A 26,523-nucleotide genomic window follows, 5' to 3' on the forward strand; every position below is an offset into this window, starting at 1 on the left:
ATGCAGTGAGCATTTAGCACAGATGAGGACTAGGGTGGCATCTTTAATGTATAAAGTTAAACTTTTATTTTTATAGGCATACACTGTACACAGCATTAAACTCCATTTTGTTCATCTCTATTGAGAAAGATCTCATTTCAAAGTGGGCTTTTAATGTTTTATAAATGAAGAACAGACCAAACAGCAAGTGTGGACATAAAAAAATAAAGAAAAACAAATGAAAAAGGATAATTTACATTCACATGTGGGGGGCCTTAGTATTTGGTCAAACACTAACAAATTTGCTTTTTCCATGGTCATAAACTTCTAAAGGTTACCTTTAACACAGCTTTGTTACGCAACACAGCCATGTTGTTTCAGCACTTTTCTTCCTGGAATCATTTGGCACTTATTTAATTTGCAAAGGAAACATCTACTCTGTGACTTACTTTCCTGGCAAAATGCGAGAGTATCGGGCTGATGTAAACACAAAGATAAATGCTTGACATATGCATGCCAGTCTGAGTACCAATAATAGGATAATGTTTAAAATGAAAAGCGGAATGAGATCTCTTCACCATCATCTACAGGTTACATTCAGTCAGTCGGTTTCTCGTCTGGTTGCCTATTTTTGCAGAACAGTGATATAAATGCACAATAACTTATTTTACCATAAAGATGGATGACGTTGCTAGCTGCAGAGAAAATTCACAGGGGAGCGCATTGAGTTGCGCAACCTGATCAAGTTTCTCTGTAAAACAGCGACAGCTTAACCTCATACTACAATACTGCATGACTGCACGTGAACAACAGTATCTGTCCAAAGCTAATGTTGCATCTAACATGTTTAATGGATGGTTTGTCACATGCATTTCATTTACCATCATTACATACACTGTAAAAAATTGCATTACATACTGAATTCTCAAAGAAAAGCCAGTCAATAAGTACAGTAACAAAACTGCTGAGAGTTACACACTTTGCTATGGGTTATTTCGGCTTTGTTTGCTTTGACGAGATGGAATAAAAAATGTGAGATGCTCTCGGTACAGTAAGTGATAGGGATTAATAGTATTTCCACTTTAAATAGTTTAAGCTTGGTTGATACAGTTTTACAGGTAGGCGGATGGGTCTGAGCAGATGAGGAGGAGAGCTAATGGCTGTCACTGAAGGAGGTGGTACAGTGTTTGTGGTGCATGAGCACCTGCAAACAGCAGGGAGGGGCTTTCTATTTTTGGAAGTGCAGCAGAGAGGGCAGAGACGGTGACTGCTGATAGAAATTTGTCAGCTAAATGTGATGCTGCAGACGGGGAAAGAAGCATTAGTAGGTGGCTGAGGAGTTAAGGACCAGTTCTGAAGGTAGGCAGCCGATGAAGCTAAGACAAGTCTACCTCCCTCTCTATTCCCACATATTTGAGGGCATCGGCTTGGCTGTATCTGTGTGAGGAAACACAGTATGAAGAGCGTGAGTTTGTATACATTATCTCTTGAAGCTGGAGATTACAAAGGGGCCTTCAACTCTACCTGTAATCAAAGAAGAGCTCCTCTCCTTGAAGGATAGCTCGTTTGGCAAATATTCCAATACGGTGGTCTCCATTTACCATCACCACTGCAAGGGCAGGGAATATAACATCAGACAACATAACTCTTATAAAGCTGCTGAATTCATATAGTAAAGCAAAGTGACCCCACCCCCCCTTTACTGACCTTTAGCATAGCAGTTGGGATTAACTGAATGATTTGCAAAGCGGATTTTGTTCCCCTTTCGTGTGGCATCCACAACAAAGTCTAAAAAGAGAAACCGAGTATGTTATGGGTTTTTTAATACACTGCAGTGGTACGCCTGGCTTATAATTTTACGTTGTGGGGAATACGTGCCATTGTTCAAGTTGAAAAGGAAGCTAGACATGTATTTGTCGTAAATCCTTCCACGTCGGTCTGCTTCATCCTGAGAGATCAGCTGCTTATGCACACATATAGGAAAAATAACACTGTAAGCACGCAGCATGAATGATGTATTTGAAAATAAAATCGACTAAACTGCACAGACTTGCCTCTCCGCAGTATTCAGAGATGAATTCATTCTTCTGAACAGGCTCTTTGATGAACGTGCCCCACCCAGCAACATCAGAGGGAGCCAAAAGCAGGTGCTAAAAACACCATATGATATTTGAGTTATTTAATACCACTAAATTTCACTCTTTAAAATTTTTAAACAGCCACATCTTCCAGTGTACCTTTTTCAGGCCTCTCTGGATGCTACAGTTCTTGCAGGAGACTACTTTACTGTCCCAGTGGTCTGCGGCACCGCATGTCATGCAAAGATCTGGGTCACATTCTCTTACAGCCAGGTAGCAGGGACATTGTTTAGTGTTGCACTGAGTCTTACACCTGCAGCCTGGGAAGCGGTTTTGGCCTAGAAAACATTTAGACACAGAGCTGCTTTGAAAGGGGAATTGCTGACATGTTTCATAAAGAAAAATAAAGTTAGCAGCAATCCAGAAATATAATACATTATGTGAAGAAATATCATTATGATTAAAAAAACCACAACAAAAAACAAAAAACTGAATTTCGAAATACAGTTACAGAAGAGGAGCTCAGAGGTTGAGTAATGCTGAGAGGTTCATCAATCAGAGACCTCTGCTGGCAGACATGCTGAAATACAATTTTGAGGCGTGTAACATAACACCCTCAGGGCAGATGAATGGAAGGCTCAAGCAAGAATAACGGAAATGTCTTTCCAATAGCCTATGCTTGGAAAAAAACTGTCCATACTAAGGCTGCTCAAGGCAGCCTATCACTTCCCATTCCCACCACGAGTGGATTTTATACCTCTGTATCATCAAGCGCCGTTTAGCTCGAGCTATTTGACTCATACTGACGCAGGAGACTATGTTATATATCAAGCACAGAGCCTGTCACATCCCTTTGATTTCACTCCAAGTTTTTAGAGCACGCACATGTGGAACTAGGGCCTGCTTCCTGTTTGGCCCCAGCTCTTTGCTGCTACGGGAAAAGGCGAGGTAATCAGGAGATGGGAGGAGAAAAGGTGACTAAACCAGCACAGATGAACAAATCAAGCAGAAAAAACTCCTCTTCCGAGACCACAGAAAAAAATGTTTGCTTAATCTTATCCTCTCTCTTTATTATCAACTCTCCAGAGGGCATCATACAGAAAAAGCATTTCTCCACCATGTGGCCATTTAAGAAAACACAGTTCTGGGGCATTGCTGCTGCAGCAAATAGCTCATTGTGAATGCAGCTCTCTGTGAAGCAGACACCCACCTATCCCTGCCAGAGGACAATTTCTCCTCTGACCGCTGCCAGACTACTGCAGAATCGTTTTACATTCTGCTGCCCTGTTCTATTGTGGCCTGGCAAACGGCTTCTCAGTGGAAAATGTGATTATAACAAACAATCTTCTTTGCGCATCGCATGGTCAAGCAGGCTATTGTGTTTTTGGTAGAATTAAGCCACAAATTGTGATGAAATGAATAAAAAAGTTAACACTTACACTCATGCTCACATTGGCAGAACTTCTCACAAAAATTTTGGGTCATTACACATGGGCAGGAGCTGTCACATGGGTGGTCGGGGTGGTCACATGGCTGATAGTTGTACACCTGATTGGATGAGTTATCTGGAACAACAGAGGACAAAGCCCTCAGACTGGAACAGTAAGCTGTGTTGTATGTCAGAAGGCTTAATGAAGTAAAAACCATGTCTTTTTTTAGTTACACATACCTTTCTTAAGCTGAATCTTTGCCCACAACCTGTAATATCCATTAAATACATTAGAGAGCTTTATTCCTCTTTGCTAAAAGCTCAAATTTCTTTCACACCTATTCCGGAAGATGAAACAATAAGTCAGAGAAAATATAATAACAGTTGAGTTCTTGCCTATGCTTCCTTTTCTTCTTTTGAGGGGAGATGCCTCCATCTTCCAAAGGAACACGATGGATCAGAACCTCTTTCACTGCAAACTCATAGACCTTTGGGAAATGACAATGACGTGGACGACATATCATCTTGCAAGTTCAGCGTGCAAGCAAACAAATATGAAGACATTCTGCAATTATTTTTGTGCAAAGTAACGAAGGCACCCAAGTTTCAAAACAAGCTGCTTATATAAAACTCGACTGCAGAGACCAGACATTCACATGCATCTGTGTGAAAACATGCTCAACCACTTCTGGCTGCTAAAACCCAGTTTTGGCCTCTTTCCTGGGATGTACACATACATAATGCAGCTGGTTTCAGCATTTCCCCCCAGAGAAGCTGTGGGTGGGTGGGGCAGTCAGAAAATTAGCAGGGCCATGACAGCCCAATACAGACTTGTTTGGCCATGGAACAAGAGGGGATACAAGGGTTGGATATCAAGGGTGACGCTTTTTAAATAAATGCACAAGTATAACAACTTTTGAAATCTAATTTTTTAAAGTAGCAAAATGTTTCCAACAGAGCACTCTCATGCACAGCCCAAGGGAAGCTGGGAATGTCTGAACAACTGCGTCATAAGGGAAAATTAGAGACGTCACATCTGGTTGGCATTCCTCTTTATGGTGCCATATGCAATTCTCTCTGTAGTCAGTCCAATTATCCACACCATAAAACCACAAGCACCGGATGCACGTTATTATACTTGGACTGACGCAACAGAAATCAGCAGCGCAAGTATGGTTTGTACTTTATTTCAAAACAACTATGAATCAGTTTTAGAGAGTTTTAGTTGAGTTCATAGACTACAAAAAACACATTTCATAGTTAGTATAGTTAGTAAACAACAGATGTGAGAGGTAATCAGGCACAACTGAGGCACAACTGAGATTCTCTTTTTCTTTTTTGTTTTGTAGTCTACAAAGAGGTTAAGAACTGTTTTACTTCCTTGCATTTTCTTATGAAAGCATCTGTACTGTCATTATAAAGCAAGCTACATTTTAATGTATGTTTACTGGTGTATTGGTTCATATGACTGAAACTGTTTAACAAAGCTATTTGTGATTTATGATGGGGCTGTGCAAAATGTATAAAATGATGTCAGTTGAGTCAAGCTGCTCTAAAGACAAGTTTGAAAAGGAAATCAAAGGCATAGAGTTAGCAAGAAATCTCTGTGCACTGCTCCTCACTTCTGCTTGAGGCTTCATGTCTCCAGGCTACATTTGCTGCTACAGGCAAAACATGTTATAAACTCTCAACTACATAGTTTGAAATCTAATTACACTGTGGTTAATGTAGCTATCCTATCTAGACACAGAATGAGGATAAAGCTGAAATAAAGTGCAATTATTAGCGGTGACTAATATTTAGTAGTTTTAACACCAACTTTCAAACCAAAACAAGTGAACACAGAATCATTCTGAAACTAGAGAACTGTCATGTGCCTGTATGTTTTACCTCCTTGCAGTTCTTTGTACCGATGAGGCGAGCAATAGAGCAGAAGTTGTTGAAGTATGTGCCGTGTAGCACCCTGAAAAGCGACTCCTCTGCTCCACTCCACTGGACGACACAGCACGCCTGCTGCTCCCCGTCATCATCTCCTGGACGCAGCTTGGTGGGAGTCTGGCACCGTGAATTCCCCTCTTTTTTTATACACAGACACACAAACATATTTTGGGGATTTAGCTGGAAAGCATTTTGTCACATTTTTTTTTAACTCAACACGTATCTGAACAAGCAAGCACTTTTTAAATTACTTGGTCTTGGCAAAGTTTGTGACAGCTTTTATCCGCAATCATGCAATAAAAGGTGCTCTAACCTTGCACAAACATAAAAGCTGCTGTTTCTAGAAGCCGTCTTTGTATATAAATGGACACAAAGGGGACTGTGAGTTTTGATTGGGGTTTTGGATATCCAACAATGATGCTCGTGCATCCACAATTCAAGACAGCGCATGTTGCCAGGCAACAGACTGCATGGAGCATTACTGTGGCCACATGCTCCGGCGCTGAGTGTCTTTATTAATCTGCTCAACAATCTGCTTTTTCCACATTATCCCAACACATGTGGGAGACTCTGCTGAGTCACTGGCTGAGTACCAGGAGTTTCCAAAACTAACACAGGCTTCTGGTAAGGAACTGATAGAAATCAGCAACAACCTGAGAGTGAATAAGAGAAAGAAAAACAGCCAGGGGTGTGTGCGCTTATTTCCTTCCTCTTGCTCTCTGCATGAAGAAATCAGTAGAAATGTGAAAGAATATAGTGCAGTAAAAGTAGTGAGGTGGAGAGGGAACAATGTGTTTATGTTGAGGCTGAAGCATGCAAAACTAATGGCTAGTTTATTTTTCTTGGCAAGAAAGAGCTGATACTATGAGGAGATTGAAGAGGGGAGGAAAGGAGAGAGGATGTGGCTTGAAAGCTGTCATCTCTAGCCAAATTTCATTTTCCTTAAGAGGGTTAGTCAGGGTGGACAGCCTTCTGGGGGGTGGATCTCAGAAACCAATTAAAATATATACACTATCTATACTGCATGAACTCATAATGAAGAAAGCCTTTTGCTACCAGAAAGAAGAACACATGAACTGTTTTTTTTTTAAATTCATTCATTCATTCAAGAGTAAGTGACATTTTGAGAAAGTGCCCCACCTGAGGAGGAGGTGGTTTCATGGTCACTGTCACCCTCCTTGGGTTCTTCAGCAGAGCCAGATGGTCCAGGACAGCTGGAACTGGTGGGACGGGGCTGCCTCCGTCGCCTCCGAGACTTCTGTGACCGTAACATATTCTGATCCACAAACTCTTTAGCCCCTTTCTTCACAAGAGAAAAGACGTAGAACATTTAAAATATGATCAGGAGGAAAACATAGGGAGTTCTAATGTGTAGAGAATGCATGAATGCATCAGTTAAACAACTGTGGGCATACCTGTAACAGAAAGCAGTCTACACCACATGGTTCAGTCTCCATGCGGATCTCCTTATTCTTCCTCTTGTAAACATTGGGTGTAGCATGAAAAGCTTCATCAACAGAAAGAAAAATGTTTTGACCCCCATTTTTCATTATGTGGTTATTAGTAGCAGCTTCATGGAAAAAACAAAAGACTCACAAATAATAAATATATTACCCTCAAAACTCAGAAGGAATACTATAATCTTAATATATACATTTCAAACTTTGAAAGAATATATAAGAAGCTATTACGGTGGAGGAAACAGTCGTATTTGAAGCAGCGTCTGCAGAAGAGTGTGTGGAAGGAGTGTAACGACTGCTCTCTCTGCACAGACTTTGCAAAAGGTCCGTCTAGGTTTGGGGTGCAGAGAGGGGGTAGCTTCACTGGACTTGGCGGCTCCAAGAGGTCCTTGTACCTGTGGAGGACATATGAAAAGTTTCAGCGGGATATGTCACTTTTTTGTGCCACACTATTGATACGCTCATTTAACTTGGTGAAACAGTGCCGGACAAAGATGAAGATTTTTTTTTTTTCCTGAGCACAGCTCTTTCAGATGCTGATGTAACTACCCCTTTGAGTCGGAGAGCCTGACAGGGAGCGACTATTATTACTTTCCTCCCTGACAGCTTTCGTCTCCATGGTGAACACTAAGCAACAGACTGCCCGGCATTGTGCGTACAGATCCCCGGATAGACTACACTTTTCTTACTTTTCCTTCAGCTCCTCTGTGGTGCCTTTGTAGGGGAACATTGAGGCGATCGCTGTAAATATCTTATCATTGGGGATCTTCTTGCTGCTGGACATGTCCTTCACTGTGGGAGACATGTGATGTGAATCACCCAGGTTTGTCCAGACATCAGGTTTTGATACAAACTCACAAACAAAGGTTATGCAATATGTTCTGTTGCAATGGTAAAGTTCTTTCCATTCTCAAGGTCACTTGGTAAAAAAAAAAAAACATGAAAAAAGAGAAAAAATGATGTAATAAGAACACTGTACATCTCTTTTACCATTATCTTTGACTCACGTTCCCATCTTCTACACATGTATTTGTGAATCAGTCTCTAAATGACAGTGTGCCCAGGTGTGCTTCAAGTGAACTGTCACTAAGTGTTGGCAGTGTGTATATAGCCTAGTTTTCCATAAAGCTCAGTGCACGAGGTCATTCAGTTCTGTAATTAGAGCTGGGCCATATCAGTGTCATGGACAAATGGGTTCACTCACACACAGTAGGGACACAGAGGCAGCTTTAAAGCAAACAATGTCAGCTCAAGAGCTGCTGTGGCAGGGCGACCTTGTGGCAGGTGTACAGTGCAATGACATGAACAGCATGAGCCTGTACTTTTCTTGTTCTCATCATCTGAAAACACAAATGCGCCAAGCTGAAGACTCACCCTCAGTAGTGCTTCTCCTCTTCCTCCTGACAAACGCTACAGATCCAGCTTTATTCTCTTCTGAGCCCTCCACTGAGCTCCTCCTCATCACCCTCTCTTCTTCCTTCTTCCCTGTCATGTCCCCAACAGTTCCTGCTGAGGCCTCCTCTTCTTCGTCCTCCTCGTGGTCAGAATACTGGCTCAGGGCATCCACTAACTCTTTAAATATCTCATCACTGATGAACCCTCCCTCTGGAACACAATCGAGATGTCATACCGACAGTTATCACCAATTAAATGTGTGATTCTTGACTTTTTTATTAAGACGGCAAAAAGTCTATTTGGTTTTAAAAAGAGCAGGATCATTGAAAATCAAAATTCAGTTGTTCTATGCTATCCCTTTTATCCTATCCACTGAATTGTTTGATTAGTGAAGTACGAAAAGGATGCAAATCTTAAAATCGCCAAATTTCAACTTAACACCTACTGGAGATTTTTGGACCAACATATTAGACAGTACTCCCCACCCCAATCATCAAAAACAATCAGAGGAAAGAATTGAAGAATTTGAAGAATTACATCCAATTCCACCAGCAGAGTTTCAAAGATTTTCAAAGAAAATCACTGACAATATGCACTGAAGCTGTTCTGTTGGTACGAGGTGACCCATTACCTTACTAAGACACTTGATGCTGCATTTCCTTTAATTTGTCTCTTGTTTGCAGGGACATATAATATTCAACACGAACCTCTGTCACCATGAACACCGTCATAGTTGTCAATGAGTTCTTCCAGGAAAGCCTCGTCTTGCTCCAGCACTTCATCGCCCATGTAAGGGATGTTGTGGAGGAACGTTTCATCCTCCACCTAGAACATACAAACTTTGGTTAAAACAAGTCTCTAACTGCAGATGCTTCAGAGGGACCAAAACTGTAAAAGCAATATACAATTACACTTGTTAGCAGAAATTTATTCTTAAATTTATTTATTTATGTTATAGCTCGATAACATATGTTCCTGAGTTTATTCAGCTGCCCTAAAGGTTCCATGAAAAGAGAATTTAATAAGAAAATAGCAGAACATTATCAGTTTCCATTTAACTCATAACTAGAATCAGATGAATTAGTAACACATTATATTCAGCGTGCTCTAAGGGTGATATGACACTGTAACTGTATCAATGACAATTGTGTTTTATTTATACCATAAAGTTGTGCTGCAGAGGGGACCAGGAGTACATAAAGGGGATTCCAGCTACTGTTGACAGTGGCCTCATGGCAATGGCTTGAGCTTTGAATCCTGGGAAGCCAAACTCCACTGTACACACCTGTAAGATAACCAGAGGTGGCCTAAGAATCACCAGATCCTAGAACAATATGCTGCAGCACTTGGCCGTTTTATAACTACACACTTGCTGCTTAACTCTGAGCAGGGGGAATAAAACCAGTTAACACAATACAGCCGACCATGACAGCATGCGGGAGGAGAAAGATGTGGTTATACCATCAGGCTGTATGTATTATAAGCTCCCACAGGGCCGCAGACTGTTAGACTGTCATGCGATCCACTTCTACCACACTTCTCTTTCCCATCCAGTTGGGAATCAGTATAGAAGATTGGGAGGGGTGAGGAGATCTCAACATGATGTTCAAGAAGGGATTTCCTCACAACACATTCACATTATAAAAATATATTGAACTTCTAGCTTAGCCAGAGCATCTTGGACAGGAATAAGAAGACGTACCGCAAGGTTCAGATAATAGTGCAAATCATGTGTCCTGCCATTGTCTTAACAGTCTCCATCGCTCTCTTTTTTGTATATTTTGGGGGGCTTTTAGCCTTTATTTTGATAGGACAGTGGAGAGAAGACAAGAAAGCTGACAGAAGGGAATGAGCGGTTTCAAACCCTGGACACTGCATTACAGCATAAGGGTTGCCTGCTCAACTAAAGCTAGATCAGCGCCCCATAATTTCTCCATCTCTCTCTGACAGACCACCCACCCACCTTTTTTGTGGCCAGACCCCCATTAGAGGTTGACAGAGGGATGGACTGAATCCGGAGCTTGGACCATTCTGTGTTTAGGATATTTGTCTGTTGCTCAATCTTTTGCCTGTTAGACATGAAAAGGGTCTAGAAAAAAAAAAGAGAAAAAAGGACCAAGACATACACACTATTAATATAACATACGCATTGAGAACTGCATACAAAAGACACACCAGTGTCACACGTGCAAATTAAGCTTTGCTCTTTATTTGGTAGAGACCATTGCACAAAACCCTGATTGCACAAGAGAAAAGATGTCTTGTGCCAAATTTAGCTACAACCTTATCTTCATTCACAGACCCTGAAAAAAAAACAAAACTGAACATCTGAATTTAACTTGTGTGACGTCAATGTGACTCACTTTGACCTCTTCTGCTTTTTTAAGGCGTTTGACCTGGCGAAGGCGCATATACTCAGACTTGACCCTCCGTCTCCACTCCAGCATGCTGCGAGAAGGGATAAAGGAGGAAGACTGAGGTCTTGGAAGTGATGGGGCAACACCAGTGCCAGGGGCTGCTGCGGCACTTTCCTCCATGACTGTTTAAAAATAAAAGGAAAGCATATGACAAACAGGCCAAACTTCAAAACATTCCACTTTCATATTCAGACAAGTTACTTTTGTAAACTTAGGCTTGTTTTCATGTTTTCTGCCACAGTAACTACTTTCACTAATTACATTAAATGTATTATAGGCAGTAGTTTTGATGTAATATGCCTGCAGTCCATTTCAGTTACCTTATTATAGTACTAATGGGCTTACTATCGCCCTCTGTTTCTCACAACCCCGTTACATTTCCCCATTCACCCTCGCCGATGGTCTCTCTGAAAGAGTGCCCCCATCTGTTAGCAAAACAAAACCGACGTCTAATGCAAAAAAAAAAAAAAAAAAAAGCCTCCTCGAGTGCTTTACGGGGCTTTTTCTGGTAGACTGCTTCTGCTCTATTTAAAAATCTTGGGGGAAATTGACTGAATTATGCGCATACAGCGCGACAGTGTGCGCATCTATGAATACAGCACATGAATTTAATAGCACGGGGCATCCACATTGCACAGGAGTGGGCGTGCCACTTCAGAAAAGCAGAATAGAAAAGTGCGTAGTACAGTTTTTCTGTGTTTCATAATCGCCACGCTGAACATCAACTTCCCCGTCTGAACTCAAACGGAATTAAAAATAAATACAAAGGTAAAACTGAGCTCGGGGAAACTGCTGCACTTGATTTTTGGGGGCTACGAGACGTGCACACGTTTCAGACACATGAAGCTATGAAGTCCGCGACGTCCTGTAAGTGCAGCCCCGTGCCAAGAGAGCTACACAGTACCCATTTAAATGTAGAACACTCTAAAGACGTGCGACCGAACAGCACAATGACGGCACGTTACACTAGCGCTCGGGTGTGCACGTCAAGATCTCTACATCCAGTGTCGCAGTTATTAAATACCTTTAAATCCACGTCTCGTGTCCTATTTGTTGCGACAACAGCCCGCAACGCGACCAAGTCCCTTTCTGTTTTCTCTCTCTCTCTCTCTCTCGTTTTTTTTTAGCTTTTTTTTTTTTTTAGTAGAGAGATCCGGAGCAATTCAAGGCTGTGTTTGCTATGGCTCTGACGCAGTTATCATCTCCGCGCAGCGAGGGGATCTCTGAGAAATCTCTATCCATGGGCATGGTGCTGGAGGTTGTTGTTGTTGTACCTTACAAATAACTGCGCACTTGGCTTGGTTGATCCAACTCGAGCAGGAGGGTGACGTCTATATTATGATCACAGCCTTTCCAAGCAGAGGAGGATTTATTACTATTCTGCGTCCTGGGAATAAAAAGTAGCGTGCAGCAGCCGCAGCACAGCCATTTACACGCATACACAGGAACTGATGCAACTGTCCGGAGTGCTAGATCGCCATCTAAATGCGTGAAGGCAGATCACTCTGTGGGCTTTGATAGTAGAGCAAGTGCAATCACATAATCTTAAATACAGCTGTACTCTATAGGAGCAAAAGAATAAAATGGCCTAAATACACATTATGAATACACGTAATTTTATAGGAGTATCGGGTATTTAATTATATATATATATATATATATATATACACAAAAAAAAAATCAACGCAAAATAAACTTCTCACAGAACCTGAAAATGGATGCATTAATTCAGTCTGCCCACAGAGCTGAAGTAACTGTCTAGCCTACGAATTAAAAATAATAAATACTTGGACACTGGAATACAGTTTCCGGACATTCCAATGTACTGGGGTCAAATGGAAAACAATTCAGCTGCTGTTCAGCTCTTCTCCTCCAGGGAGAGCCCGACACGCAAAGATAGAGGGTTGGATGAAGGTATTCACGCCACTGATGCTGTCACTTAACCCACGTAAAACCCACTATACAGAGCTCAAGCAAGCTGAAAACACAATCGAATGATGTTTTCGATGGACTTTGATTTGACGAGCAGCGATATGAGAAAGCATAATGACTTGAATTTACAGAGAAATATATTAAACTCTGTATGACGCAGATTGGTTTAAATCTTTGCATATGTAATTGTAAGTAGCCAAACGTCACACCCCTTTCGAAGGGAAATGTTTAATTTAACACATCACACATAAACCGGACGTAGGGTTCACGTGGTAATAGCTAATCTCATGCGATTTTCTGGCTTGGTTTGATTTAATGTACACAAGCTAACTGCTAACACCTAACACTATAAGTAATTACGATAAATTACCGATAGTCACATTACTATGGAGGCAGTGATTCTGACTTGTGTATGAATTTAAAATAAGAGATAATCAGTTAATCTGCTACAGTCACTTTAAATAGATCCAAATATTTACGTTCAATCAAATATAAAACGTGGTGTGGATAAATAGTGTGTGTACTTAATGCCAAATAAGAAGCTGAAAGTGCAGGCAGTATGGTTTGCTATAAATAAAAGTCCTTGAAAGTACTGCTTTGATAAATATGTTCGATGTTGTGTGTGCTCTCCACGGGAGGAATTTTAACATATCCCCTCAGGATATAATACAAAGAAAAAAGTAAAATACAAAGGATGTATTTAAAAATATTTACTCTCAGGGTATTTTATTTATAGCTCCCATTTATTTCATTTTATAGTTTATTATTTGTAAGATATTACAAAAAAAATCCCCAAAAGCAGACGCAGTAATTATTCATCTGCAAGACACAAGATGGTGCTGTTAAGCTGTTTTTTTAATGGAAGGACGCCACATGAACTCATATGTACACATCAAAGTAGGATTAAGAGAAATGAAACTTTATATCGCCTTAACAGACCCGTTGTGTTTCTCTCTGATTGCTGTTGTTGTTGATCCCCTCTGTTCCCTGGCTGTGCTGTTTGTGGCACGCATGCCTGCTTATGATTTATGTATTCAGTGAGCAAAAAGTATCTCAGATAGTACAGTTTGTTTGCCATATCCACAGTGATATTTGAAGTAGCCACTGCCATGTTGATACTAAACTGTCAAACAAAAGCAAACACACAGAGGAAGATGAGCCTAGGACACTGTTATCAGCAGGAAGTTTTTAATTCTGTATCATGTAAACTGCGCGTGTTGATCTTGGCATCTCTATTTGGGATACGTTTCTTCAGATATGCTGCAGGCTTTATGATCTGTGACAAAGCCTTGAAGATGAAAAGATTTACAAAGTAGCTAATAAAACAGAGACTTCGAAAGCCATTTGAAATAGTGAGTGACTGTAGAAGCATTCATTTTCGTAAAACACGTGTCAAAGTAAATGTTTACTTACATTTCAAATATGCTTCATGCTCCACTTCACTCACACTCCAAGTTCAATATTTAAGCTTCTATATGCTGGATTTTTAAAGTTCAGCCCATTACATGTAAAACAGTGGCCTCTTTTAACTGAAATGAAATGTGGAAGCAATTTTGGCCTGAGCTACTTGGATTTCTTCCAAGCCTAGCAGCTGAAAAAGAGTACTCATCCCTCAGTGACGCGCATCAGTTTCATACTGGATATTCCAGCCACCTCTCTTTACCACAGAGGTTTATTGAGATAGATAGATAGATATTCTTTACCCACGGTTAGTCAGTTGCTCCACAGCAATGAAATATGAATCCATAACCTAAAAAATGTAGATTAACTGTAGATTCATTAAAACTTTGTCTGATATTTCTGAACAATAAGCTAAAAAAGTATCTCTTCTTTGTGATTTGCAACCCTGTGTGTTTCTCCTAAAAATACTTTACTTAAAACGTTTACTTCTCTAAATCTTTATTTATGCAAAACATGAAAAGCAACTTGTCAGCAGCATGTATCCTGTCAGTCTAACATAGCTTGCATTTGATCAGAAACTGCTGCAGCTAGAAACCATGTTTGCAATAAAATTCTGCTTGCAATGATAAATAAAGAGGCAGAAAGTGGGGAAGAGAAAAACAGGACAAAGTGTGGCCCCTGAAAACAGAGGGTGGGACAAACTAAGGAAATAGATGAAGAGAGAGAGATTGATAGTGCTGCACCAATGGGCCGCAATAGTCCTAACTTTATCAGAGGCTCTTTGCCCCATTTGGTGAGTCCGCCCCTACTAGGAAATGAGGGCTTCCTGTTGCTTTACACAGCCTTCCTGCAAAAGGTTGAGATATGTAATTCTTACCCATCAGGGAAGAGGAGAAGAACATTAGGCAAAATGACACTCACCAGATTCTTAGTTATGTATTTCAGAGTTTTTATGCCTTTTTTCATCTGGGGTAAGTAAAGGCTTTATTCTATCCTAATTTTTATTATTCTGACTTAATCTTTTAACTTTTCCATGAACTCACCTCTCAATAAGAATTCAAAGAAAACCTTTAGTAATTAGTAGATTTTAGTAAGGAGTTTAGTTAATCCCATGACTGAGTTTTACACTGAAACAGTTTGGATTAAGGGTCATAGAGTAATTGTGATCAGCCTGAGACAACTGATTTTTCTTAGATCAGGTTTTTTTTCGTTTTTCTCGTTGCATTTTTAAAAAAAATGCAGTTGTCATGAGTCTTTAATAAATAAAATATTTCAGTCAATTACTTATTTATTTCACACAATAGGACCGTGATCACATGGGATGAGCTTTTGAGTTAAGATTTCCTTAGAAAAGTGCTAGACAAAGGGAGGATGCACTCATTTGTTCATTCACCAGGGCATGTTATTTCCTTTACTGCCCCACACAGGTCTGCAAACTACATGTAGAAGATTATTTACATGTATAAAATATTGTGGTGTTTTAAATCGACAGTTTTATTCCAATGTTCAGGTCTTTATTTTATTCCTCTTATTACAGCAAGCACAGCAGTGGTAGGTCAAAGTGAAGAAAAGGTGACTGTGCATCCGACAGTAACAGTAGGTAAGTACATTTACAGAAATAAGCAACAAACCAAGGAAGAAACAAAATTCATGCATGACCGCTGACTAACTGATACCCCTTCTTTGCAGAGTTTAACTCAACAGACAGGATGATGACTCTTAGTAAGTGCATACATTTTCTCTATCACTTTATTATAGACTGACGGCTATACAACTATGTCTATATGTCCTAGATTTTGTAGTTTTACAGTTCCAAATAGGGTTTATGTAATTGTGTCCACTGAGGAATTGCTTTGGATTACATTTCTAAACTTATTTGCCTGGTCTGGAACTGACAAACCAGAAAAGCAGAACTCAGGGATCCTTTTTTCTGCCAAGATTTGTCCTTGTGTGTATTACCATGAGAATCCAAGACAAACTCCTGGGGAGGTCTCTACCAGTGAGGGGTCAACGTCAGTGGACATGAGGCCCGTAATGGTTTGGGGTTGGAGGTTAACTGAAACCTCACCACGAGCCCCCACCTGGCTCGACTTCCTAAATTTGTTCGTCATTCACCCCACGCAACGTCTGTGATCAACGCATGAACTCTGAGTTGTGAAACAACTAGAACATTGGAGCAGCGCCCCTTTCACTGTTCCTCATCCTGTGCCTTCCTTTTTTTTCCTTTTTTCCTCCATCCCCCGACTGTCCCCCTCCTCCCCCTGCCAGCGCTCTCAACTCTGAGCCCCCCACCCGCTGGAAAAAAAAGAAAAAAAAAGAACACATTTCCTGATGTCACTACTAAATCAAAAGGTTGCTTGGCAAACAGATGTTGTGAGAGGCTGAACATATGGATTTAGTGTCATAAATTAACAAGCTGGTTGTGAGAAACCCTAAACCATAGATTTCATTTTTAATTCAATCAGTGAAAGCACCTCTCTTGCACACAATTTTTTTTTAAAGTGGTGAGTAGGGACAATGAGAAACTATCTTCCAGATGTATCACACACACGAGCAAGATTTCCCGTACTTGTAGCATTAATTACAGAATGTTTTCCTACTAGCATGCATGCGTAACGATAGTTGGCCCTTTAAACAGCTGGTCAACTCTGACAAACAACTCTTTCCAGGTTTGGTCAAATTAACCTAAATATGAAATCATGGCTGTCTGCAGAGCACACCCTGCAGAGTCATGATTACATCCACCCCGAAACGCTAAGTCCTAAATGTTTACTTATGTTTCCTATTTGGCAGAGGCAGCCCAAAAGGCAAATAAATCACATGCTGTGAGCTGGCCAGGCCTTCGACTGTGAGAAACTGAGACTAAAAAGCAGAACAAGAGTTAAAGAGTAAAGGGTTTTCAGATGTGAGTCCAGCCCCAGCTTGGGTGTGCTCCCTTTTATTTGGGAGAATGGAGAGGACAATCTTTGTTGCCTCCACCCCTTTAAAAGCGGAAGAAAATTTTAAAGAAATGTGTGTTAGAGAGGGGGAGAGCCGCTGCCAAGGCGCAGGGCCATCAGACAGATCTTCGAAGAACATCTGGTAACCGCGGGTAACATTGTTTGGACATCTGGTAACCGAAGATTGCACTGCTTCTCTTCCATCCTGTCGTGTTTCCTGTTATGCCTCGCTGTACGAAGTCTAAGAAGTTTTGGTTTTTTATACATGGTTATACGCTGGGGAAAACACACCTTTATTCATTTTTTCTGACATGAAGGGAGCACTTGGTTTCATAGGGTTATTCCTCTCCTTTCTCTCCGGTGAGTGTGTGGTCTCCCTTTTATATATGAAAGTGCCTGCCTCTGTGCTAGAGATGTGGAAAGAATTCATTATCTAAAGTAGACTAAAAATTCCCATGGTACTCCGATTTGCTTGGACAGATGCGTTTTTTAATGAACTGAATTAGGAAGGGCTTGCATGGCAGATTTGGAGAGACTTACTGCTTCATGTACATGTTTTTAAGCTAAAAAGTGTTTTTTCTTCTTTTTCAGATGCCACTGGACAGTTTGGTAGGTGGCATAACCTTATAAACATACATAATCGTATATCTTCATATATAATTTGATAATGGGAGTCTTGCAGAAGTTGTTTTATGTACAACTCATTTTTAAAGCCACTTTCTTTTTCCCTTTTTTCCCTTTTTTGTTGTTGTTGATTCTTGTCTTCTGCTCTGTAGTTTGTGAAGTTGAGTCAGACGGAATGGGCTGCCTCTCCGACATGTTTGCTGTTTACTGTGTGCAAAGTTTTAAGCTTGCAATGGCATCACTGAACAGAACTGACTGGTGCGTTTGGAGTAAGGTAAACAGGTAAGTAGGGTGCATTTATATTTAAAATGAATGTTTTTTGTTTAAATGACAATTTCTAATTTACTTTTCATGTTCTCCTTCTATTCAGTTGGTACAGCAACCTAAGCATGTGTACAGAACAAATATGTGACTTATACCTCATCCCGTGGCCCAACCGTGTGGTGGAACAGACCTTTTTGGACATTCATTCCAGTTTTTTCAAGGATTGTCCCACAGATGAGCTAAGTGACCCACCACCTGCCATCATGTTTGCTTTGGTCATCACGCCCATCTGCCTGATCCCTGTCATGGTTAGCCTGGTGGTACTTAAGACCAAAAATGGGGATGGCAACTCCTGATAACCTAGAATCTCTGCTCAGCTATGTTCTCTCTTCTCCCCTAACCTTGTTTACAGACTGCTTATACACTTTCATCTCACCAGAGACTGAATCTTTAGATCTTTTGCACTTCACAACTTAAATTAGCCACATAGACATAGTTGGCACTATCTCAGAGATAATGTTCTGTGGCATCACAACTGTTTCTCTTAGGTGACATACTTCTTAACGCAGACAAACACTGTCAAAAACTATGTTCTGTACTATACTGTATCTCATTTACTGTGACAAAAAGGTTTTGTTTTAAACCACTTGACACTAGATTTGGCCGTTGCTTGAAGCATTGGTCATCTCTTGTTTGCTCACAATATTTCATTTATACTGGAGAACCCAATATTCGTGATTAGCCTGACGAAAGCTCCGGAGCTTGTAAAAGTAGAAACAAAATTTGTATTGACACTCTGTTTTATGCAAGAGACTTGGGCTGATAAAAGACAAGGTAAAGTTTATTACTGAGCTGCTTTTGCATTCATAGGCAATGTTTTGTAGTTTTTTTGCTGTTTAAACTTTGAGCCTAAAAATATAAAATATATTTATGAAGACAGCATTTAGAAGCTAAATGATTTTTAATTCTGAAAAGGAGAAAGATGTTCATATCTGATCTTTGACAAAGGTCCTAAACAGTCTGTAGTGTGTATGTGTAGGGAGAACAAGAAGTTAACCATATGCATGGATCTAGTTATTCAAGTCACAGCACACAAAGTGTTCAAAGAGTCGAGGTCTGTTTTTATTAACTGTAAGTAATCGTCATACTCATGTGACGAGAAGTTGGTTAAAAGAAAAGCGTATCTCCCTCCAGACAAAAGACATTTTAAGTTGCCTGCACAGAATTGTGATAAACACTGAACAATGACAAAAAGATAAAAATCTTATCTTTTGCCCTGAATGACAATAAAGCCACTATAAGTGCTTTCAGATTTAGTACAAAAATGTGTATTTATATACTCTGATGTATTTCTGCTATTGTCAGGACTTCGTGGACTTCGTGAAAGTACATCCTGCCTGCTCTCATGCCATGAACTGTATGCATTTTTATTTTTTATATTTTAAACCAATAAATCTACAGTTGTATGCTTACTATGACTTGTAAATTATTGTGATGGAACAAGCTTGAATTAAGTCCAGCTCATGATATATTAACAGAGTTGCAGTACCATTCTTGTAAAATTACCCTTTCACCTTTGCAGCTATTTGATTAAACACCCTTTTCCCTTGTGTGTAGGGCAGATGGTCTTGCTTTTTGCTCTAGGCAGTGTTTAACTGTCTCTGTAGTGATCAGTATATTGCAGTGCAGTTGCTATGCTCTTCAAGTGCTGAGGTAGTGAAGGAAGTAGTGACAACAGTCATGTATCACGCCCTCATCTGGCACACAAAACACTACAGGGTGGGCCTGTATTTGTGTGTGTGTCTATGTGTGTGTGTTTGGCAGGACTGGGTGGGAAAATGTGTTTAGTGACCTTCTTCCTCTCTAGATGTCGGGTCATTCTCACCCTCCCCACCCCCTTCTGATCTCATCCAACTTTGTGTTACTTCTTATAGTTACAGCCAGGAAATGCATTTTCTGGTGCCATTGCGCAAGATGAGACTCTGCAATCAACATCAGTCATGTTTTATCAATCGCAAAATATTAACATACATTCTATACACAAAGGGTCAATAGCTGTACATGAGCTTTAAAATGTTTCAGGAAAGAAATTTTGCCCTCTGGTGGTTTTATTAAAAACTGACAAGCAGACATAAACATGTAAATTTTGAACACCAAAACAAAACACATGAAAAAACAAAGCAAGGAAAAAAAAAAAAACACTGATTTTTTTCATGAAAATACTTAAGCACAAAAGTCCTGTACACAGTGGAGCCTGTTAATAATCTTTCTTTATATTCCTGTTTTTAACATTTAAAATAAAAAGGAAAGGAACAAGTTTGGAAATTGTTTTTGTAAGAATATTGCATTTTCGGGATCACCCACTGTGTCATCTCTACAATCACAGCAATGCAAGGCCTGACAGTATTTGGCTCTGTTAACCCACTGTTGGGTTTTTAATCCCATGTTTCTGCGTTTCTGGAACAGCATGTTTTGGCAAATGGGCACAATTAAGTGTGTGAAACTACATACAAGTGCACTAAAGGCACCACCTGCCAAATGATCAATATCATTGGGCATGAAGCTGCTATTTAGTGGCTTAAAACAGTAATAAAAATACCAAAAACAAGTCAAACAATATAAATAAATAGATATATGTAGTGGTCGCAAGGTAATGTGAAGGAGACCAAATGGGGGAAAAAACAATTACATGAGCCTTCAGTCGTTTCTCAGAGCTCTGAATATATTTCTTTTACACATACAGAGGTTTAACACTTTCACCAGTGACACATCTAAAGATGAACAACACAGCTGCTCAGAAACCCCCTCCTTAAAGAGGTGCAGGTCATACCACCACCAATAAAATTTAAAAGATTTCCCCCGACACAGTCCAGCTACAAAAAACATGAAATACTGTGAATACTGCAGTTATTTTAACACACCTCACATATATCTGAATACAAACATACCCCAGCTAAATAATACACAAACTAACTACATCAAACCAAACTGAAGATTCAGCCCAATCCCACCCTCAGCTCTCATCTGATGGTTTAACCCACTAGCAGTGGATAATTGGAGAACTCCTTTCAGGTGAGCATCATTAGGCCGTAATCGTGTGTGCACTCCATGAATCAGACCTTCAGGAAGTTGACCTCAAAAAAGAAAGAGAGTGGTTAATGGACTTCAAAACAAAAGCATAACAAAATCAAAACTTCCTGTAAGACATTGTGGGTGTTTCACTTTAGTGAGGGAGATGCTTCCCATCACGCTCACAATACAAAAAACCCAAACCTTAAATAAAACAAAGAAAAATAGTGACATACTTCTGAATCTTTCTATTTTTAGAGACATGTACATATTAAATATGTATCAACAACACATGTTCTCTGAGGGATCTGGGATTGGTTTGTAGTAGCACTGTGAAGTATCATTTCAACAGGAATCATTTAAAGCATAAAGCATTTAAAGTGTATGAGGCCAATAGTTTCTTCTCCAACCTCTTAGATATACCACAGTACTATTAGACAATATGCTCAGTATAAATCGGCTGATCCAAATGCATTTTCATAGGGACCCTGTTTTGACTTGAAAAATTTAAGTTAAAAAATGAAATGATTTGATTGCAATATTTTAAGAAACATATTAGCTCATTTTGATTTTTCAACGAGTTTACACTTAAAAAGAATCACTTGACCTAACTGTCTTAGCTAATAGGCTCATCTCTAACTTTCCTTTTGTTTCTAAAATTATTTAAAGAGTAGTTGTGAAACAGCTAACTAATCTGCAGAGGATTGGTTAATTTGAAGAGTTTCAGACAGCATTAGTAAGGTTATGAATACTCTTCTTATGATAGTGGAGTCATCTCTATGCTTGTCGTGCTAGACCTCAGTGCAGTTTGATACAATCGATCACAATATTTTACTGCAGAAATCGTAGTTGTAGTGGTTTGAATCATATGTATCAAATAGACTCTAATTTGTTAATGTGCATGAGGAGTCTTGTTCACACACTAAGGTTAATTATGGAGTTCCACAGGGTTCTGTGCAGGGACCAATTCTATTTATATTATACTTTCCTCGGCAGTACTATTAGAAGACACAGCATACATATTCATTGCTATGCAGATGATACCCAGCTTTATCCATCCATGAAGCCAGAGGAAACACACAACAACAAGACAAAAGACCTGGGTGACATCTAATTTCTGCTTCTAAATTCAAATAAAACTTGACCTTAGAAATCTTAGAAATATGGTGTCTAACCAGATACCTGCTCTGTATGACATTACCTTAGCTCTAGGATATGTTCTTAAATATGCAAATTAAACAAATATGTAGAAGGACTGCCTTCTTGCATTTTGTGCAAAATGTCTAAAAATAGAAATATCCTATCCCTGAGTGATTCTGAAAACCTAGTTTATGCATTTATTACTTCTAGGCTGGCTTGTTGCAATTCATTATTATCAGGGAGTTCTAAAAGCTCTTTGAAAAGCCTTTAGTTGATACAGAATGCAGCATATACTGCCTTGAGACAACTGTTGTTGTGATTTGGCACTATAGTGCCAAGTCACCAAATTTTTAAAATGACCTGAATTGCACTGAAATCCCTAAATGGGATGGGAACATATGTTAATCTAAAACCTGTATATATCTTTCAGGACTGAAGGTGTCTTTCCAGATGTTTAAGCTAGTAATTCCACCCCTATACATTCAGAAATTACTATACATATCTACCCATCTTTACTTCTGAGAAATTCTTCCTCTCTAAAATGCTCTTTTTATACCCAGTCATGTTAGTCGCATGTTTCCAATTCACCTAATTAGCTGCAAGATGTTCCTCCAGCTGATTCTTTTTAGTACCATTTACTTTCCCAGAACTTCTTGCCATTGTTTCAACTTTCTCTAAACATGTTCCTGTACTTAAATGAAAAATTAGCTAATATTTTTTAATGATTTTGTAAAATCTCCCAGTTTAAACCAAGTTTTCTGTGTTCCATTGTGAATGAACTCTTGTTTTAAGATATTTTCAAATAATTACATTCTGACTTCATTTAGATTTTACAGAGCATAAAATGTAAACAGCCTTTTTATCAAACCTAACATTGTTTTGGAATTAGTTTCTAGTTAAACTCATTTTATAAACTGATTCTAATAGAAAAGCCATGAACACACCAATATGTATTTCTGAAATAAACTTTTTAGAGCAAAAAAAGATACACTGCCCCCCCTCTCTCAGCAGGAGGGACCAGTGAGCCTCAGCTGTGCACCTGGTTGCAGGTGTTAAGTTTTGGCTCTTTGTTAGGTGCTTCTGGATCATCTCACTATGGGAACCCATGACTGCAATACCCCAGTGATCTGGCAGTGTGGTTGGAATGGGGGCATGTTAGGGCATCTATCAACTGCTGCAGGCTTTCATATATGCCCTTGGTAGTGTGACTGGGGATTCATGTATGACTGATGAAAGGGAGAATCTTAAGTCAGCCTATATCAGGTTCTTGATGAATTAGTGATATTTAATTTGATTTATAGATGTCCTGATGCCTAATAAACTTTTTCTGCATGACACATGTTTTTTTTTTTGTTTCCCACTTGCTAGATTATTGCCACACATACACACTGGAGTTTGTCCAGATTTGATGAAAATTAAAGATTGCACCCACTGATGCGAGTCATTCAGTGTGACATGAGTAATTACTTTGTTGTGTGAGAGCCAGGCAGCTGGTACTGCTGTGTCAGAGCTGACCCTTCAGCTGGCTGACACCATGCTGGAAGCAGATGACTGTACATTCAGCTAGGTTTGACATGAAAACGGCTGCTAGATCAGTCAGAATAAACTCAAAGAAATATGAAGCATGGATAACCTTGTTTCACTGCCAGCTGAAAATGAAAATGAAAAGAGCCAGAAACATCAGTTCTCCAGTGATGATGAAAAGGAGCAAGGCCTGCAGCAGCCTGCGGATCAACAGTTAGATGAGGAACCTGAGACATTTATCCCTGAAAAAGCAAGAGAACTTGATAAATTATATATATATGAACTGTAAACACAAAAATTATTTTTTTCGCTGATATTGCAAACTTTTGAGAAAACTCCTTCTTTGTTGCATCCAGCATATACTGAGCAACATTATTCACTAAACCTGCTACTTTAATTGCCAATTTGCCCTGGGCAGAAACAATGAGTGTGCTTTTTATTCAAAACAGCTGGATATTGTGAGCAAAAAGACACTAATAAAAGCACCAATTCTGAGCAAAACAAACAAACAAAAAACCAAGTGTTCAAGCAGGATAACCAATAATGAGCTGGGAGTCATGGGAATGCTTCAGTGTGATGGAAAGCCTGGTTTCACTTATTTTAACTATTTTTTTTCTGTGAGGTCATCACTACAAATATCCTTTCTTAACTATTTTTGCATAAAAATATCAATTCTAGCTACTTTATGGAGCAATTTTATGTAGGGGTTATCACATTGGAATTTTATTTTCTTAAAGGTTTACAAAGGAAAGTAGGTCGACTGACAGGATAAAGTCAAGTTTAAATGAATATGCTTAGTGTTAATAAAAAAAATGCTGAACGTTTCAAATTCAAATCGCTATCCTTTTTTACAAGATTAACAATATTTAGAGGAATCAAAGCATCAAGAATGATTTTGTTAATGTAAAACTTCTGAAAATAGGGAACACCTAAGTGTTTTTCTTCGTATTGTTACATGATACACATCTGTGTCACTCTACATGCTGAGAGATTCAAAAATAACAAACTAAAATGGTATGACAGTTCCCAAAGCCTGCCAGAAATAACATGACATTTGACCTTCATGTATCAGCTTAAAGAAATTATTAAGAGTTTGTGAAATATAAACCGCATAAATCTTAGAAAACAAAACAAACAAGCACAAGCAAGCAAGTCAACCTTCCCCCTTTCCCCCCCACTCTTACAGAGACTGAACCTGACTGAGACTGAAGCCTGAAACTGAGCTCCAGAGTTGGGGCTGCAGGTGTTGGGTACCAGCCTGACACACACATCAGGTCAGATGCACAGCAAACTATCAAAGTGTACCAGACACTGCTGGATGTCAAGACATGTTTGTAGCTGGTGGTAGGAGAAGGAGACACGGAGTAATCAGCTTCTGAAGGACACAAAGCCAGCGTTACCTCTTAAAACCAAGAATTTGAAATAGCTATTCATGTGACATATTATATTATGAATGTCGTATACAAACTGTAGAGTTTAGGAAAGGTTTTTACCTAAATATTTTTCCCCAGCTGTCTCTAAAATGCTTAGAGCAAGTAATTGTGTGAGATAATATACGTAGGAGGCCTCTAGATGGCAGTCTTTGAGAGCTTATTCTGTTGTTGACGATGCTGACAGACTAACCTTTTTAAGTAGCAGCCTGTTTATTTTGAGGGGCAATAATATCTTTTATGCAGCTGATTATAACCTGGGTGATTTTTACACAGAGGTATCGGCCCACGGTCAAACGTTAGATCATTGAAATTCCTTTTGCACGGCCAGATTGACAAATATATTTCTTAAACACTGTAGGCGATTAGAATCACTGTAAAACAAAATAAATTGGAAGCTGAAATTTAATATTAAGAATGAATTATCAAAAAATATGTTAAATAGACACAGGAAATAACAGGTGGGGATTATGGAAAGGAAGACACCCCTTTCCAAATCTTCATGTGCCTTTTTTCTTTTTCTAAAAATAAAGTGAAAATTGCTGAAAATGTAGCCACTATATTAGTAGTGCCAGAAATGAATTCAATAATTATTATTTGTGATATAATAACACAGAAAAAGTAAAAATGCTTGCAAAAATGGCAAATAAATAACAGTTTTTACATTTTCCCACATTTTCCAGTTTTATTTGAGTTGCTGTGTGCTTTAAAAAAAATTTTTTTTCTCAACTTCCTGTAGTGTTTGTAACTAGAACCTTGCAGTCGTTTGAGTGTGATCAGCTGATATATGTCTCATAAAAAGACATGTTGACTTTGCTCATCTCATGCTTTATTCACTTCCCTTGCCTCTTAACATCCGGGAAGGATTGGAACAGAAGGTTTTATCAGAAAAGTAGTCAGATTCCCTCGTGTTTAGCATCTGTTTCAGTCCTCAAATGCTGAGCCTCTTATATTTATCTACCTAGAAAAAAAATTCTGTGCAGTCTAATCCTGCACTGTTCTTGAAAGATTTTTTTCACTTCAAAATACAAATCACATAATGCACAAAAGAATGCACAAAAGAATGCATTTGATATGAAATATCTGCAGGCGCAGGTGCGTACCCAGACTAAGAGATGCTCACCACAAAAGGGTGCAAACACATACTGTACATACTAATGTAGATGCAAATACTGGAGCACACTTACACAAACACACACAGTAAACAGTATGATGCAAATAATGAATGTGTACTTGTGTGCACAGGTATAGTAAATACTAAGGAGAGATTGAAGAGGAAAATTTGAAAGGAATGTGCAGGCATTTGTCCTTAAGTTAAAACCCAAAAAAACACCTAAAAGTTTCTTGTTAGTGTTCCCATCTGTTTATAGGGACTGTTTCATTTCTCCAGTGTCACTCAACAGTGCTTCAGGGATTGTGCTTAAACATGCCGAGGTTATGCCTCTTTTCTATGTTTGGCTTTTATGCAAATGCAAAGGTGACAGAGTGCAGAACCTTTGATCTG

At 39.3% G+C, this 26,523-nt stretch overlaps 2 protein-coding genes across 4 annotated transcripts; one reads left to right on the plus strand and one right to left on the minus strand.

Moving 5' to 3' along the window:
- Positions 1-56: 56 nt before the first annotated feature.
- Positions 57-12,195, minus strand: ezh1 (enhancer of zeste 1 polycomb repressive complex 2 subunit). 2 transcript variants are annotated; one of them, XM_063472230.1, is made up of 20 exons: positions 11,971-12,195; positions 10,643-10,818; positions 10,243-10,368; positions 9,442-9,564; positions 8,987-9,104; positions 8,259-8,489; positions 7,574-7,676; positions 7,116-7,279; positions 6,840-6,931; positions 6,565-6,727; positions 5,377-5,561; positions 3,883-3,974; positions 3,727-3,755; positions 3,497-3,622; positions 2,217-2,395; positions 2,034-2,129; positions 1,858-1,939; positions 1,687-1,767; positions 1,504-1,588; positions 57-1,416 (listed from the first exon to the last, which is right to left on the minus strand). In XM_063472230.1, exons 2-20 carry the CDS (start codon positions 10,814-10,816, stop codon positions 1,356-1,358), a joined length of 2,310 nt encoding a protein of 769 aa, XP_063328300.1. In that variant the 5' UTR covers positions 10,817-10,818; positions 11,971-12,195; the 3' UTR covers positions 57-1,355. The 2 variants fall into 2 exon arrangements, with proteins under 2 accessions (XP_063328300.1, XP_063328299.1); XM_063472229.1 differs by having other exon boundaries at positions 11,721-12,195.
- A 2,637-nt stretch (positions 12,196-14,832) lies between these two features.
- ramp2 (receptor (G protein-coupled) activity modifying protein 2) lies at positions 14,833-19,329 on the plus strand. 2 transcript variants are annotated; one of them, XM_063470780.1, is made up of 6 exons: positions 14,833-15,000; positions 15,567-15,629; positions 15,719-15,751; positions 17,560-17,577; positions 17,745-17,874; positions 17,963-19,329. In XM_063470780.1, exons 1-6 carry the CDS (start codon positions 14,940-14,942, stop codon positions 18,210-18,212), a joined length of 555 nt encoding a protein of 184 aa, XP_063326850.1. In that variant the 5' UTR covers positions 14,833-14,939; the 3' UTR covers positions 18,213-19,329. The 2 variants fall into 2 exon arrangements, with proteins under 2 accessions (XP_063326850.1, XP_063326851.1); XM_063470781.1 differs by lacking the exons at positions 14,833-15,000; positions 15,567-15,629; positions 15,719-15,751 and adding an exon at positions 16,509-17,328.
- The last annotated feature ends 7,194 nt before the right edge of the window (positions 19,330-26,523 follow it).

Source organism: Pelmatolapia mariae, linkage group LG4 (assembly GCF_036321145.2).
Source record: "Pelmatolapia mariae isolate MD_Pm_ZW linkage group LG4, Pm_UMD_F_2, whole genome shotgun sequence".
Lineage (NCBI taxonomy): Eukaryota > Metazoa > Chordata > Actinopteri > Cichliformes > Cichlidae > Pelmatolapia > Pelmatolapia mariae.